At 41.8% G+C, this 15,840-nt stretch overlaps 1 protein-coding gene across 1 annotated transcript; it reads right to left on the reverse strand.

The window, feature by feature from the left end:
- Positions 1-29: 29 nt before the first annotated feature.
- On the reverse strand, positions 30-13,959 carry slx4 (SLX4 structure-specific endonuclease subunit homolog (S. cerevisiae)). The gene is made up of 14 exons (XM_035907770.2): positions 13,774-13,959; positions 13,005-13,522; positions 11,687-11,894; positions 11,011-11,241; positions 10,711-10,937; positions 9,697-9,992; positions 9,183-9,429; positions 8,646-8,815; positions 7,630-7,776; positions 7,085-7,254; positions 4,014-6,298; positions 2,827-2,926; positions 2,301-2,603; positions 30-1,065 (listed from the first exon to the last, which is right to left on the reverse strand). The coding sequence occupies exons 2-14, from the start codon at positions 13,477-13,479 to the stop codon at positions 726-728; spliced, it is 5,199 nt and encodes a 1,732-aa protein (XP_035763663.2). The 5' UTR covers positions 13,480-13,522; positions 13,774-13,959; the 3' UTR covers positions 30-725.
- Positions 13,960-15,840: the final 1,881 nt, after the last annotated feature.

Below are 15,840 nucleotides of genomic sequence, written 5' to 3' on the forward strand. Positions count from 1 at the left end.
ATCACTGGGCTGACAAAGTGTAATATCAACTTTTATTACATCAAGTGGTTTTGCTGTTTCAAATTTTTAGATCAAAAGCCCTTTTCAGATATAACTTTACTGGCTGTTAAAGTGACAGTTTGGTAAGCCTGACTATAATCAGTATAAACTTAGTGGATGGCAACTTTTCAATGTTTGTGACAATGGAGAGGAGAACAAAGAGCAGGGTGTACGTGACATGTTGTGCTGATGAGAGCTGTTCAGGCTGTTCTTCTTTGGCCTGATGTGTAAATGTTACTCTTTCTTAAGATTCCTGTCATGGCTTTTATGGAAAAAGTGACCGAGGTGCTCATTTTGGACACCTTGTAAGGTGCAACAGGAGTGCATGTCTGAAGGGGGCTAAAGCAGCCATTTGTCAACCCCACACTACAGCCGTCATTAATCGGATTTATTTTCTTAATAAATGCAACATTTGAAAAAAACAACAGTTAAAATACACCCGGTCCTGGAGAAACGGTGTTAATATTTACATAGTTATAAACCTGTTTTTACTAAAGATGTTCTCACCTGGGAATAATCAGTCTTTGTCTTGATCATTTAGATTTTTCTTGTGGCCTTTTCGGTTTTCAGACAAACGTTCCAAGCACAGAAATAAAATCTGCCATCTTTCAGTTTCTACATAAAACCATTCTTGCAGTCAGTTTAAAAGTGCGACTGTAATGCCTCCTTCCTCGCTTGCCTCTCTTTCACCTACTTTTGCCCGCCTTGCCTGTCCTCTTGACCCGCCTGCGGCTCGTTGCGGCGCGGCCCGGCTTGGCTGTGGTGAAGGTGATGCACTGAGAGTCCAGGTAGTCCATGAGCTTGGCGGCCCCCAGGCGTATCCCCGCTGCTTTGAGTTGCTCCTGAAGCTGAGACAGAACCAGAGGCTTATACTGGAGGATCTGACTGTACAGCTTTGAGTCGGACAAGATGAAGGAGTGCACGGCTTTGAGTCGATCCTGGAGCCGGGACGCTGCTTGAGAGGCAGAAATCCCGCCATCGCTGTCGGAGTCGCCGTCGGACGAGATGCATAATTCTGGATTGGACCTGATGAGAAGGAAGCGGTTAATTTTATAGACTCTACTAAGTGTCTGATTTTTAAAATGAGTGTCAGGTATCTAACTTGTATATCTGAGGGTCAAACGTGCACAAACTAAGCAACAGCTGGAACTGGAAAGCTACTTCAACGGTTCCAGGCGTGTAAGGGGTCATGTTGGCACCAAATGATCAATCACAAAACATGAATGAAATCAAGTTTTAACCTCCCAAATATGAGGAATTGCACCTGTAAAATGGGCTAAAAGCAACTCCTGATATTGGCTAAATTATCTGATCCAGAAACTCAGTTCATGGATGTGTGCAGGTGGTTTTTTCTCTCTCTGTCCTGCATTACTGGAGCTGCTCCTGTTCTTTCTGTGCAACACTGTAATTGTGTTAAAAGAAGCCAAAGATCCTTGAATACTATTGCCCTGCTAATCCAACCACCAAGCGTCACCACAGTAATCCCATTTTCCAAAAGAACTGAGCGGGTGAGTAATGGTGCTTTTATACACACCGATTTGTTACCTGGTACAAAAACAGCATTCAGACAAGTTACCTTAAATTCTAGTTCATATCAGCGCCATCAGCTCATGATGCAGAATATCTGTGTGTGAATTTGAATTAATGCTTCATAGTATATAAAAGCAATTTACAATAGCATTCAACACATTTGCTGATAAAGTTTATATCACATATAATCAGCATCATCTTTGAACCTTTTCCCCATTCTGTGCATTTTAAGCTCTTTCTCTCAGGAGCACTAACATCACATGTCTTTGACTCATCGTTATATGGCTGTAATCTCCACTCTGTTAATGTAATTTTAAATAGTGGACATAATTAGATGGAGTATTTTAAATCACACTGGTAAGAGGAAAAATGACATTTTTATACATTTCAAATTTCCCCAAAGAATCTCATTCATAAAGGTTGTTTATCTTGACTTTATAGCTGTGCACTCACTACTGACTAAATTCATAGTTTTTTCCCCAGGTAGGAACAAAAAACAACATTCTTGAGCTCAATTATTAAAAACACTAAAAATGTAAGCACCCTCTGTATAGCTGTGGGTTGTGACACACAGGTGTACACTTTGGTGTCATTCTGAGGCAACAGCACAGCAAATTTCAAACAATGACCATAGCAGGTTACAAACGGTTACAAACACAGGCCACTGACTGAGTCTATAGTCAAGCGCTCTGTTATGTAACACCTAAAATGATCTACACACTGCGGAGTACCTTTCCGATTCTTCACTGGCTCCAGCTGAGGAGGTGTTGGAGCCCTGTGAACTGGACAGAGGCTCCGCCACCTCATCACCGTTGTGCTTCACAGGGCACACATCAGCAGGTGCTCGGGGTTCTTTAAACTTCACAGTCTGGGCGCAGGACACTGGCCTGCTGCAAGGGGGCTTCATCTGAGCTGTGGCTCCTGAGACTGGGGCCTCATCCTCAGAGTCTGAGCTGACCAGCTGGTGTGTGTATTGGTGGATCTCCTTCAGTTTTAGGATCATCTGGCGCTTCGGTAAAGGCCGAACGCCAAACCTGCACAGAGGCGAAAGTTAAAGGCATTTGCGAGGCACAGACGGACTAACAGATGGACAGAAGGAAAACAGCCTGACAGCGAGCAGAGCCAGACAGACTGCGTTGACAGTGACACCAGGGGAGCTAATCGGATAGATTCCTCACTTAATCGCTGAGATTAAGTGAGGAAAAACTTGGCCTTGTATCTAATCTTTAATGAGTGGATGAGAGTGAACCAACTGACCTGTTGAGCTTGTTCTTGAGCTCCGGCGTGTCCATGTCAGAGTAGTGGGGCATGGGAGTGATGGGCACCAAGGTGCGCTGCCTTTTGCTGTGAGACGACACTGATGAAACACAAGAAGAAGACACTGTTTAGGAAAAAAGTCTCATTTCTACACTAGAAGTTCATAAATAGAAGACAAGTGCGTGCAGTCCTTTAAAAAATCCCAACTAATTATTTATTCAACAGAAATTAAACACAATATATCTGTAATAGCCCGCAATCATATCTAACAGATTTTGTTTTTTCTTAATCTAAATCAATAATTTAGGCACAGATTAAGTTATACTAATTGTAAAGCATTTGAATGAATTGGTGATATTAAACAATATAGATAAAATGAACCTGATAAAGCAATAAGCCCCCAAAAAACACATTATTCCTTGTTTTCCACTTGAATTTAATCAATACTTCAAACTTTTACCAGACAAATTGGTTTTAACCTTGAAATGAGGCTCAGATATAACATTGTTTCACAATTAACAAGTTCATGCTTATTAAAGTTAATGAGCACAACATTAATTAATGTTGCAGAGTCTTGACTTTAAAATAGAAAGTGCCTTGAGATGCCTATTTTTTTGGGTTTGGTGCTTTTTAAATAAAAACAAACTGAATTAATTGTGGAGGTTGTTTGAGAACTTGTGGTCAATAATAATAATTATCTGTCTTTTTGTGATTTGTTTATAGCACTACTTCTTTTTCTCTTGCTATAAGAGCTGCGTAACACTAAAATTTCTAATTTTGGGGATAATAAAGGTTTATTCAATTCTATTCTATTCTTTCTGTCTTGGTGGAGAAGAGCATGTTTTTAAGCCTGTCACTCAGTTTTTATTGTATGTGTAGCCCTGTGCAGGTTTGTCCCAACCACAAAGGTACAGCGTGTACAACCCTGTGAATACAGACAATAACTTTCTACTTCAGGCACAGGTTGTCTAGTAGAGTGAAGAATCTGATTAGATTTTGAAGCAACTTTCTAGTATAAATTATGTATTAGAGGAAAAATACTTCTTGATATTTAATAAAAATTAAGACCTGTTGATACTTATTGGAATGTTTTTTTTTATCATTTAGGCTAAAACAAATATTTAGTAATATGCATATTGCATATGCAATATATTTATGCTAGCAAATTACACAATAGAAATACTTACCTGGGGTCTTATGATGGGTTGAGGGGTTCACCCTCTTAGAGAGAGGAAGGTGTTCCTCCTCTTCTTCTTCTTCTTCCCAGCTGTCCCATATTTTGGAGTCCAGGAGGCCTTTGTCAATCTCTGGTGTGGTCAGCAATTTGGCTTTAGGTGGGGACGTGGTGATGGAGGGACCTGCGTGCACCTGAGAGCTGTGACATTTAGGTGTGGAAGGGGTAGTCACGTCACCACAGCGGTTTAAAGACTGGCTGCTGTGTCTGGACGATTCAGGTCGACTGGTGGGAGAGGTTAACGACTGGGCTGTTTCTCGCTGCCCGCTGTCCTCCAGCCTCAGACTGAAGCATCCTGGATCAGCGTCTACACACACATCGAGTCCCCATGAATCATTGAACGCTATGGGAGGCTCATCCATGGCCATGAAACTCTGCTGAAAACTAGATTCTTCAACATCTGCCTCTATTTTTATTTCTCCCTCCTGTCCTTCATTGAACATTTCTTCAGTATGATCGGAATCTGTCTCTCTTCCTTCCTTCTCATTCCTTAACCTCTTTTCATAAATGCTGGAATTATGAGAACGTCGACTCTGACTAGAGGACACGGTGAGCCTCGGTGAACTTTCAAAACTATGAGAAGATGAAGCGCGTGGGCCTGAAGGGTCAGACAAAGGGGAGAGGTGAAAGCTCCCCAGGTCTGTTTTCTCTGAGCTATCTGATGGTGCTCTCTCCCTTTTCTGACCCATTGAGTTCTGCTTACTGGGATGAGTGTGAAGCAGGGAGGAAGCAAGACGCATAGGGGAATGGTGGAGCTCCGTTTGTAAGGGAGTGCTGCTGTAAGGTTGGGGGTGGCGCTGAAGAGGAATATCACGCTTTGAAGAAGCTTGGAGAGAATCAAGGTGAGTTGAGCTTGAGAGATTTGACAGTTTAGGCTGAGGCAGGGGAACTTTAAATCGCTCTCCATCGTTCCTTGAATCATCACTATTCTCTCTTTTTGGAGAAAAGCTGAAGTTCCTTTCTATCTTCAACCTGGAGACACTGCCCTTCATTTGGTCGGTGTCGGCAGAATCCTTGGTTTCACTGTTGGAGGGGTGAAGGGTGCTCTTAAGAGTAGGAGAAGAAAAAACAGAGGGTGATGTTGGGGATGTTTGACTTCTCCGAAACAGCTGCGTCCTGCACATGCTGCTTCTGGTCTGAGTGGAGCTGCTCCTGGTGCCGCTGCCAGGACGGACAGGTGTGGACGGGATCAGCCAGGAAACTTCTGGAGAACAGTCTAATTGATCACCAGCACTGTGCCCCAAACTACTGGCCTCTTTACTCAAAGCTGGTTCATTGGGTGCTGAGTTGTGCCTGGATTTGATTTCTGTATAACCGGGAGAACGTGGTAAGGGGCTACGGGAACTAAGAACAGCAACATCCCCCTCAAGCTCCTCACTGGAGTCTGACAAAACTATGAGCTCGGGTTCGTCTTTTTTCTGGGCTGAATCAGGAGAATGAGGGGTGCAAATACTATAAGGACCTTGGCTTTCTCGCTTCATGTCTTCCAATAGATCTTTCTTGGGCATTTTCAATTCAACTGGATTTTTTCCCTTGTCTCCACTGCCACCCATGTCACCTACTTGTCCAGGGGACACACCTGGGAACGGCAAGTTGGATGTCCCTGGTGGAGGACTGATGGAAGGATCACTAACTACACTTGCTGAAGACTGAAGCAAAGCTCTCCCTGAAAATTCATATGATGGTTTACAGGGGGACTGCTGAGAAAGGTGCACCTTTGGCAGACCAGAGGTAGAAGCTAAGGAGGAAGGCTCTGGTTCCTCGTACACCCCCCACGAATCTGAAAAGAGACGGCTGTAGCTGCGATCCAGGCTGGGGTCGGGCTCACGTTGAAAGTCAGGTTGCAGTTTTTTGTCACTTAAGCTTTTTTTAGTTTCTCCATCTTCTTCCTCATCTAGCGCCTCGTCCTCCTCATCCTTCTCCTCCTCCCTCTTTCTCTGCGTGGATGCAAACTCATAGATCTCCTTCAACTCTTCCTCATTCACTTTCTCTTCCTGAATCTCTCTATCGCCTGACGTGACCTCATCAGCTTGATGATCCCCTTCCAGGCCTTCATCTCTTCCTCTGTCTGAATCTTCCCCGTCGTCACCGTCAGCATCGTCTTCGTTCCACATGGAGCGGAGGAGCTCGATGAAGGCCTGGTCTGTTTCCTCCTCCTGGGTTAAGTAGTTGCCCTCGTCTCTCAGAGTCTCCTCTTGCCCAAGATGACAAAGCTGTTGTAGCTCCTGCAAGTCAAACCTGAAACAGGAAAGAAAGAAGCTTTCACAACAACGTCAAATTTTAAGAGTTCTTACATGAAATTCAGAAAATATCAAAAAGAATAATACTTTTTAAGTATTGTTTTTATATGATTTTAATGTTTTATTTAAAAAAATGGAAACTCTTAGCAGAAGTTCTTTTCACACATGCATTGGAGCCCTGAACCTTTCTCAGCTTATGTAAAGCAGCTGTATGAGAGAACTCAAATATCTGACTCAGTCACATCACAGTCAAACCTGCCAGCTTCCAACACGCTCTCTCACATGTACGCCGTCTCCTCGTGTGTCCTACATGTGAGAAAGAACAACTGCAAACCACATCCTGACTGCATTCTCCAGATGTTTCCCATGTGTATATGTTTACAAACATCTGGGCTTCTAAATTTAAGTGCAATTACGAGAACCAGCTCTGTTTAATAAAGAACAAAGCTAGACAACAAACAAGATCCTGGTTTATATGATGAAATATCGACTGGCATTTGAGCTTTTTGGTGGGAGCAGACATCCACTCTAGTTTTAGGTTTTGGCATTAAAACTTCCCTCTTTAATAAGGCGTACTGTAATTGCTGGTTCAGGTGACCCTGAACCGCCCCATCGTTATGACACTATTGCCCCGGGCTACTAGGGGAACTCCGAGCGGCATTCTTTTTTTTTTTGTTTGTTTCTTTCTCATTTTCAGTCTGCATGTATTTATGCCACTGCTGCACGCATGAACTTTTGCTTTGTACTTTGTGCTTTGGACTTTACATCCTCCATCTCCTAGTACCTTTGTGCCAGCTCCAGCACATGAGGCTGCAGCGATGCCGGTAAGGAGAAGTGGGCTGTGTAGAGATACTGTAGAAGAGCAAACACTGCTTCGGCCGGGACGTCGCTGATCAACACCCTCTGAGCAGGAGGCACGCCTTCCTCCTGCACCCCAAAACCACTTTCATGCATCTGTGACGCAAGCAGAAGAGCAAATAGACTCTGAAAAAGCTGAATTAATTCATAGGAAATTAAAGAAACAGCGTTAAACAAAACAAAATTCCCAATTAGTTTTTAAAGCATTGAAATAAAATCACATTCACACGGCTTATTCTTTCAAGCAAAATGAAACCTGCAGCATCGCACACTACAGTATGCATCAGTGTAGACCTTTAATTACCTCTTACAATCATACTATTATTATTTATACTACTTGCTTCAATTTTTACACTAATTAGATTATATCTCATACTTGCAAAACATGACAGGACAATATGCATAATAATGCGTCCCTGGTGCTGCACATCAGCAGAGCTTTGATGTGCAACACAGTAATAACTGATTTACCATTTCTGCCAGCAGGGGGCAGCGAGCATACACCATGAAGGAATGTGCAAAGAAGACTTCTCCACTGTCCACCTGGAGCTGGACATCACTGAGCTGAGGGTTGTTCACCATGCTGCTCAGGTCTGACGCCAATGTGGACAGCGCTACCTACAGGGGGAAAACCATCACAATACAATGACGTAAGTTAACATGTTATTTAGGTCCTGATATTTATTTTATTATAATTATTGCTTTAACAGAACACAATGAATTAAGGTGATTTAAAAACTGTGTCATCACAAAGTTAGCCGGTTTGTATCACAGCTGGGCAGATGGGTGTTGAGCCAAACTGTGCATTGCTGGAAAGTTTATAAAAGATGACATCGTTTGTAAACATGACATCATGAGTCATGTGAAAAAAAACATCTTTATAGGACTCTGTGCAACCATATGAAAAAACGAATTACACCCCATGACTCAGTAGGCTGTAGAAGCATATCTACCAGTAATAAACTGAAATAATTCTTTTATATGTGTGACTGTATCAGTGTCTCTGTCTTGCATCACTGTGGAGGAATTTTGCCCCACTTTTCTTTACAACATTGCTTCTGTTCATTAAGGTTTGTGGGAATTAGTTGGCAAGTTCCCGCCACAGCACTTAAATCAGGTTGAGATTTGAATTTTGGGCCAACTGCAACACCTTGACTTCTTGATGAGGTGTCTGTTCTGATGTGCTGTGTTCGGTTTTCACCAGAATTTTCCAAAATTTATTGGACAACTGACTGACAAGTAGCCGTATGACTGTTTACTCAAATAAAATATCTGGAGGCGATTCTTTATATTTGGCAGCTTTTTACAACAAACCCTTGTTTATACTCTAGAACAAGAGGGCCAGATTAAACTTGGCCTGAAAACATCTAGGGACCTTACTACAGATCTAACTGAAAGAAAATAAAGCGGTCCTACAAAAATAGTACTTAAAAGATTTGGTTAGATGAAATTAATGAACGTAATGGAAATGTTAAGAAACATCTTACTGATTGGTGGCTGTCTCCAACTTTTTCCCTTGGTTGCTCAGCTGCTGTCATCGCTTGGCTATGTCTTTCCTCAGCATGCGTGTGGGTCCTTTCTGGCAGGAAGCCACTGGCACAGAGGTCAGCCTGCTCCTCTGATTCCTCCTGGATGAAGCCGCTCTCGCTGGCGTTGTCTGCCAAAAAAGGTTAAATAGTTTATTCTCATGTTTAGCACGATGTTAAAATATTTATAAAATGTTTATAAAACTTATATAACCAACACCCACAGTTTTAGTTTTTCTTCAACATACACGGCAAGAACAGAAGACAGTGTACAAAGGTGTGTATGTGATGTGTTCACCATATTTTAGGCGCTTTGCCTTTTATTTAAATGTTCAAATTAAACTCTACAGGAAATAACATTATAATTTTATATCATATAAAATATCAAACTGTCAGTTAACTTATTGGTACAATTTTCACATTAGGTAAGGCTTTAATGCTGCTCCACTTTAAATAAAAAAAATGTTTTAGGACATAATTTTTGTCCGCGTGTTTTACCTTTGGCTGTGTATCCATACTGTGTGAGTGTCATGCCTTCGTCAGCCAGGTCCATCAGGTCTCGAAGAACCTGACTGCTCACTGAGAGCTGCCCTGTGCCGGGGGTGGAGGGAGCTGGGGAGCAGGAAGCCGTCTTCGCAGAGGACGGTAGGATGGAGGTCCTGAACCCAGTGGTGGGAGTTCCTTTGCCCACAGGTTGAACACAAGACTCGGGCTTGTCGCTGGTGCCTTCTGAGGCTGCATCAGTCTAGAAGTGGAAGAGTTTTTGGTCAGATATTGTAAGACATGCAAAATCACACTCTTCTCAGTATGAAGATCCACTGGGACCCATTAGTGATTCCAAAACACAACATTTTTCTCTCAACAGTTTTATCTGTGCTTAAAGTTGCATCTGATTAAAACAAATGAACAAAAGAGTAGCTTCCATTCAATCTGATTGATTAAATCCTCCATTTAGTTGAAAACTGACAGAAATAACACAATAAAAAATAAACATGTCTTTGGTCTCTCTCACCATTGCGGATACCCAGGGTGAGAAGAACTCCCTGAGCTCCGGAACATAGAAATCAGACAGACAGCTGGAGTCTCCGTCAAGCAGTCGGCTTTTCTCCCAGAGGGGGGCAGCACCGCTCCAGCTATGCAGAGTGCTGGGGCTGCGAGGTGGGGTTGGGGGAGCGTCTGGAGGGGTGCGCAGGAGAAGAGCAGAAACACGTTCCTGCAACCTCCTCAGTGCCCCCTCAGCATCCTGAATGAGAAGTAATGGAGCAGGGCGAGGGACGACTCCTTTTTTTCTCTTTCCACGCCCTTTACCTGCACGAGGGGAGCAGAGGATTTAGGTGCTGCCGCTATTTGAAAACTTCCTCATTAAATTTGAGTAAAAAACAACTTAATGTAACCTTTTAGTTATTAAATATCTAATAGACAGTCACATATACACTGCTGCAGGGCTTTAAAACGGCAACAGGTATGCAAACCCACAATCTACAAACTGTACTGTTAAATATTTGTTGCTCGTTGACAAAAACAAGACGAAAACCTTCCTTGTTAAACCTTTTTCGCTTGGACTTTTCTTTGCTCACGTTTGCTCTTGAGCTGTTACTGGTATTTATTCTGGTTTGATAACTGAGAAATGACCGGGCCTGAGCTGATCAGAATCATAATTAGAGACAAAGCTAAACCAAGATCAAAGGCAGGGAATCCTGGCTGCAGGGTGTGTTGATAATTAAATATTAAACTAAAGCTCAAATGTCAAATTAATAAACCACACCTAAGTTTCTGACTTTGAAAACTGAGTTGGGAATTCAGTAAATGTAAATGTGTTTTATCTCTTCTGTACTTTGGGCTTTTCCTCCTGTGACCTTGCTTAATGCAGGCATTTCTGTCTCTGGAGCTGCACGTTTCTGAGGTGTGACAGAATAAGAAGCTGGAACAAGAAATTGTTGTAGGAGAAGATTTGAATTTGGTACTCGAGTTTTATGTATCTTTATTTATCTTCTCCCTCTCCCTGCTTTTTGAAAAACACAGATACCTGCGTCTGGCCTCCACTTCAGATCTTGAGTCACTGACGTGTGAGAAGTGCCAGTCTTTGTTTGATACTGCCTCTCTTCCTCTTTCTTTTGTTCCAGCAGGGAGGAGGACAGAGCCAGAGCCACCATGGTCTCTTCATCCAGGGGTTCGGGCTTTTTCTTGGGCTTCTTCCGTGCCTGCAGGCCTGGCTTGATTGGGCCTTTCCTTTTGGTGCCCACAGCTTGAATGCTGAAGAAGACAATGGCTAGAGTTAGATGTCATCAATCTTTTAGTTATGCAACAAAGTTATCGTCTGACTTACAGTAAATTAGCAGTGGCAGCACTCTGGGTTTCCTCAGCTTGTCTCTGCAGAGCCTGTATGAGCACAGCCGGTGAGACGTCCATATCTGAAGAACAGCGCTTCAAGTGGACCGAGCGGCTCTTCTGGGACTTGAACTTCTTACCACAGATGGGACAATCAGGAACACCAGACGGTGGTGGAGGAGGAGGTGCAGGAGCCGCAGGGCCACTCTTTTCACTCTCATCCAAACACCTGTACAGAGAGATTTTTGACAAAAATGAAAAATATATATATATTGATTATTCAGAGAGACACTTTAGGTAAGAGTTCATGTATCTGCAAAGAAATCAAGCATTTTGTAAAACACAGAAACTGAGGATGATTTTTTTTATTTGTGGAAAACCCTTATAACCTCAGGATTTCATTATTTTAATCAGATGTTTGTCATTATACTTTATGAAGTTATGACCTGAAAATTAGAAAAGTTATTGTTTTATTTTCCGACAAATCATTTAAATGCAACTTGATGCACTCACTTTGTGGAATCCTTGAACTCCACATGGAGGCTACTTGTCCAATAAACACTCTCTTACAGTGCTTTAACAGTGAAGACAGACTTTTTAAATGTCATTTAGCCTCCCTGTGTGTCCACTAGAATGTAAAGCTATCATCTAAAATGCAATCAAAATCCTCAGACCTGTTAAGATGCTGTGTGCGACCCTCTGCTGTCATGTGTGTTAAGTCTCTGTGGCAAATCTGACAGAAGAAAAGCCCTCCATCCTCCAAGTCCACAATCTGGGCCTGCGCTGCCTCTCTGTCCAGCTCCTGCTGCAGCTGCAGAGCAAGAGCCTCATCGTTGTCTTGAGGCTCTGGAGGAAGAGCAGAGCTGAAGGTATCTGGAGTATCTGCGAACAGCCCGGAGACAGAGAAATATACGGGTTAAAGTAAGGGATGGCAAGAATAACACAGCAACATTTCAGAAAACAGGATTTCAAAATAAGGAAAAGGTATGGGCCACATTTCCTATTTTTCAACGATAGACCCCAGTCCCTGGGTAACAGGTTGTTAGTAGTTTGTCAACAGTCAAGGTAAATTCTATATGGTCTATACTGAAATATAATGACGCAAATTTAAAGTGTAAAATTTGGGAAAAAATATGTCTTGGATCAATACAGACACAGAAAACATAAAATATTAGTGTTTATCAGGTCTACCTTTGTCTTCATAATGTTGCTGCTTTTGCCATGTTTAGACTGTCAGGCAGATTAATACTATCCTTGTGTCACAAATCACCCCTGACACTTACCATCAAACACTCCACCCCATCAACACTGTCTTCTTCACCTCTGTTGTGCACTGCTCATTGCTTTTAATGGTTGAACTCAGGTATTTAAACTCATTCACCATTACTACCTCTACTGTTCAAGGTGTACCCCGTCTCTCACCCTATAACAGCTGGAAACAGCTTCAACCCTATAAACCTGAATTGGATAGGCATAAGAAAGTAGGTGTATGTTTATTATAGTTAAGTAAACTAAACTAAACTGAACTAAAAGCTAAAACTTGGTGTGCAATTTTTTTTTAATTATGTAATATAAAAATAAAATCTAAACTAAGTAAAATAAAATAAGAATGTAAAGCAAATGTCTTTAGATGTTCTCAGTTTGATCAAATTTGTTATTGCAGCCAGTTTGATCAGACTCTTGTGCATCTGTTAATCCAGAGAGCAGAGATGAGTTTTTAGATTGTTGTATTTTCCTACTGTGCAATTCTGAGCCTGTTAATTCTTGCCCCTGACAAATACCACCCATTAGATAACAAAGGAAAACTGAATCTAATAAAAACCAAAGCTAAACATTTTAACTATAAAAACGTACACACTCTAAAATGCCTAAAGCTAAATTGAACACAAACACAACACAAACAAAACTAATAAAAAAAACAAAAACTGAGCAGGAAAAGAGAGCACATCAAAGTAAGGGATGCAGTAGACTGGAGAGGATCTGTCATCTCACCCTGATTTTTTTGTTGTGTAAAAGGAGTACAGTTGTTCTCGTGGTTTGCTGGTTGGATGTGAGTTTTGTGCACCATCTTATGTGGATTCTCTCTCTTGAACTGCTTCATCCTCAGGAGCACTTTGTCTTTCGCTCTTAGGCCGCCTTGAGGACTTGGCCCTGCTTCCTTTAAAGGCTCAGCTGATGGCCAAGCATCCCCTGACTGACGTCCAGCCTCTCCATTGACCACACGCGTTTCTCCTCCACCATCATCGCCAGCACCACCTCCACCAGCAGCAGCAGGCTGCGTCCAAGATAGCCTTTTGATAGAGTTAACAGCTTTTTTGTTATTTCTCCTTCTCTTATCCTCTTCGCTTGCTTGACTGGAGGTCTGCTTATCTGCTTTCCTCGCCTGTCTGGCTTCACCTGGTTTCTTGCGGACTCGTCTTAGATGCTTCGAGCTGAAATCTTCAAAATCCTGGTCCGAGTCATCCATTATACTTTATTTTTCGTCGCAATAAGAGGCTTTTACGATCACCCTGCAAAAAGACAACTAGTTTAAGCTGGATCCACTGATGTGAAACGATGGAGGGAAAAGGTTTAATTTGCATGTAAGTAAATTTTGCGCGGGTAATTCTGTATTCAAATAAAAACAGCGATGCTATAATTACATGCACACTGAGACAAATGGAAATTGTTATATGTGGCACAGATGTTTGACAAATCATGCCACAAAAGGTATGGAGTGAAAACAACAGCTAGCTACTTATGCTAGCACCTCTATACTCACCCATATTTGATGAATTAACTGTTTAATTTTCTGCCTCATTGTTTACAGAGGCCGCCGAAGAGTTTATTCTCATTCATTTAAAACCATATGTAGTGCTATAGAGTTTTTTATTAACTAAAAAGCGTAGAAGACAGCAAACAGCACTTGTTTTCATTTCAAAGCTACTCCCCAAACTGCTTCATTTAAAACTTCCGGCCATGTGACGGTGAATTCAACGAATAACTGGGTGCTGTCGAGGTCATGTGACTAAAGCGAGTGGCTTTGGACGGAATCCGTAAATAACAGATTAATATAATCATTTATAAACGCTTTATTAAAGATTTCCAACACTTTATTAATTGTTTTAAACTAAATAATGATTTTTTAAAACCAGTTTAAGACCCAGGCTTGATCATCATGTTCCTTAAAGCAATCACACTGCAGCAACTCAATGAATTTACACATGTCAACAGGATGACCTGAAGCTCAAACCATACCACCACAATGGGAAAGAAAGGTGATTTTAAGTGACTTTGCATGCGACATGATTGTTAGCACCAGACGGAATGGTCTGAGTATGTAGAAACTGCTGAGCTGCTGAGATTTTCCAAAACAACCTCTATGGTTTATAGAGAATGGGCCAAGAAAGAGAAAATATCCAGTTAGTGGTAGTTCTCTGGAACTTGTTGATGTCAGTGGAGGATGGCCAGACTGTTCCAGCCGATAGGAAGGCAACAATGAGTCAAACAGCTGTTGCAACCGAGGTATGCAGAAGTGGATCTCTGCACGCATGACACCTTGAAGCAGATTAGCTAATGGAGAAGTTCACAAAGCCTGCTTTGTTGCTGATCATGTCCATCACTTTATGACCACAGTGTAAAGATTTTATCCATATCGGATGGATAAGTTCTCTGTACTCAAATAGCCTCCACAGTCACCAGTGGAACAAGAAATTCACATCGTGGATGTGCAACCGATAAATCTGCAGCTACTGTGCGATGCGTTCATCAAAATATGGACCTAAATCTCGAAGGAATCTTTGCAGCACCTCACTGAATCTCTGCTGTGAAGAATTAAGGTAGTTCTGAAGGCACAGGGGTCTAACCAGGTACTAGCAAGGTATGACTTATAAAGCAACTGGTGAGTGGATAGGCTCAGAATCATCTTATAAATCTGCAGAGGTAAATCTACAGTAAGATTTACTATACACAGAGGAGTTTATAGTTTACTTCTTTGTTTCTAAGTGTATTTCTGTACCTGTAGCTTACACAGAGGGACGGACGACGACTCAGACATCATAGACTTTTTAAAGAAAAAGACTCCAGTAATACACACTTAAAAGACCTTTCTAAACCTCATGACTTGAATTTGAGACAGAGCCTAAATGTTACCTGACTGAAAATTTCATTACACTTTCACTTCTTAATGCCATTTATATATTTTGTAAATTAACATTTAGATTCTAACTGGCTGCTACATGAGTGTGACTTTGCCAACTGGGCATCATAGCATATTTCCCATAGCCATTCAAGTGGCAGAGACTCAGTGCAAGACTTTTGCAATCAGGATGATCTCCAGAAGATCAATAACATTTGTATGGAGTGCCAAACAAGCTGTCTTTTAAGAGAAAGAACCAGAACTCATATTTGTGCAGCTGTGTGGATGTGATTATGCTGCACCGGCAGACACATAGACAACTGCTAAATCATTACCTGCTCTGATGAGCCTTGATGCTGCCACATTCAGATTGTAAGGTCACATCTGGGACTGAAAAATTAACCTAAACATGAAGTGCCAAAAATTGTAGTTCCTCCACCGGCCACAAGGCCATCTACACTGCAATAGTGAGTCAGTTCCCCTTATATCAAAATCGCACCCTACAGATTTCTACACTCTTTCATAAGGACTGTTTTTTTTTAATAACTTACTTTTTAAAAAGTTTATTAACATCTAAAATTATGAGCCACATACAGCTATATCCATTAAGTCTGACTCCTCCACTAATGATTACTTTGAGCCACTAAGCGGCACTGGCCTTTTAGGGTATTAATTTGCACCCACCTGCAATCCATCATTCCACCCCTTCTG

This window comes from Neolamprologus brichardi, chromosome 6, assembly GCF_056152115.1.
Source record: "Neolamprologus brichardi isolate AB-2024 chromosome 6, ASM5615211v1, whole genome shotgun sequence".
Taxonomy (NCBI): domain Eukaryota; kingdom Metazoa; phylum Chordata; class Actinopteri; order Cichliformes; family Cichlidae; genus Neolamprologus; species Neolamprologus brichardi.

Bases quoted from the DNA above. Each gene is read 5' to 3' on its own strand.
- slx4 (XM_035907770.2), bottom strand. From the start codon at position 13,479: ATGGATGACTCGGACCAGGATTTTGAAGATTTCAGCTCGAAGCATCTA. The intron at 11,242-11,686 runs GTCTGAGGATTT...CTCTCTGTACAG, and splicing joins CGCACACAGCATCTTAACAG to GTGTTTGGATGAGAGTGAAA. The intron at 8,816-9,182 runs GTAAAACACGCG...CTTTTTTGGCAG, and splicing joins GTATGGATACACAGCCAAAG to ACAACGCCAGCGAGAGCGGC.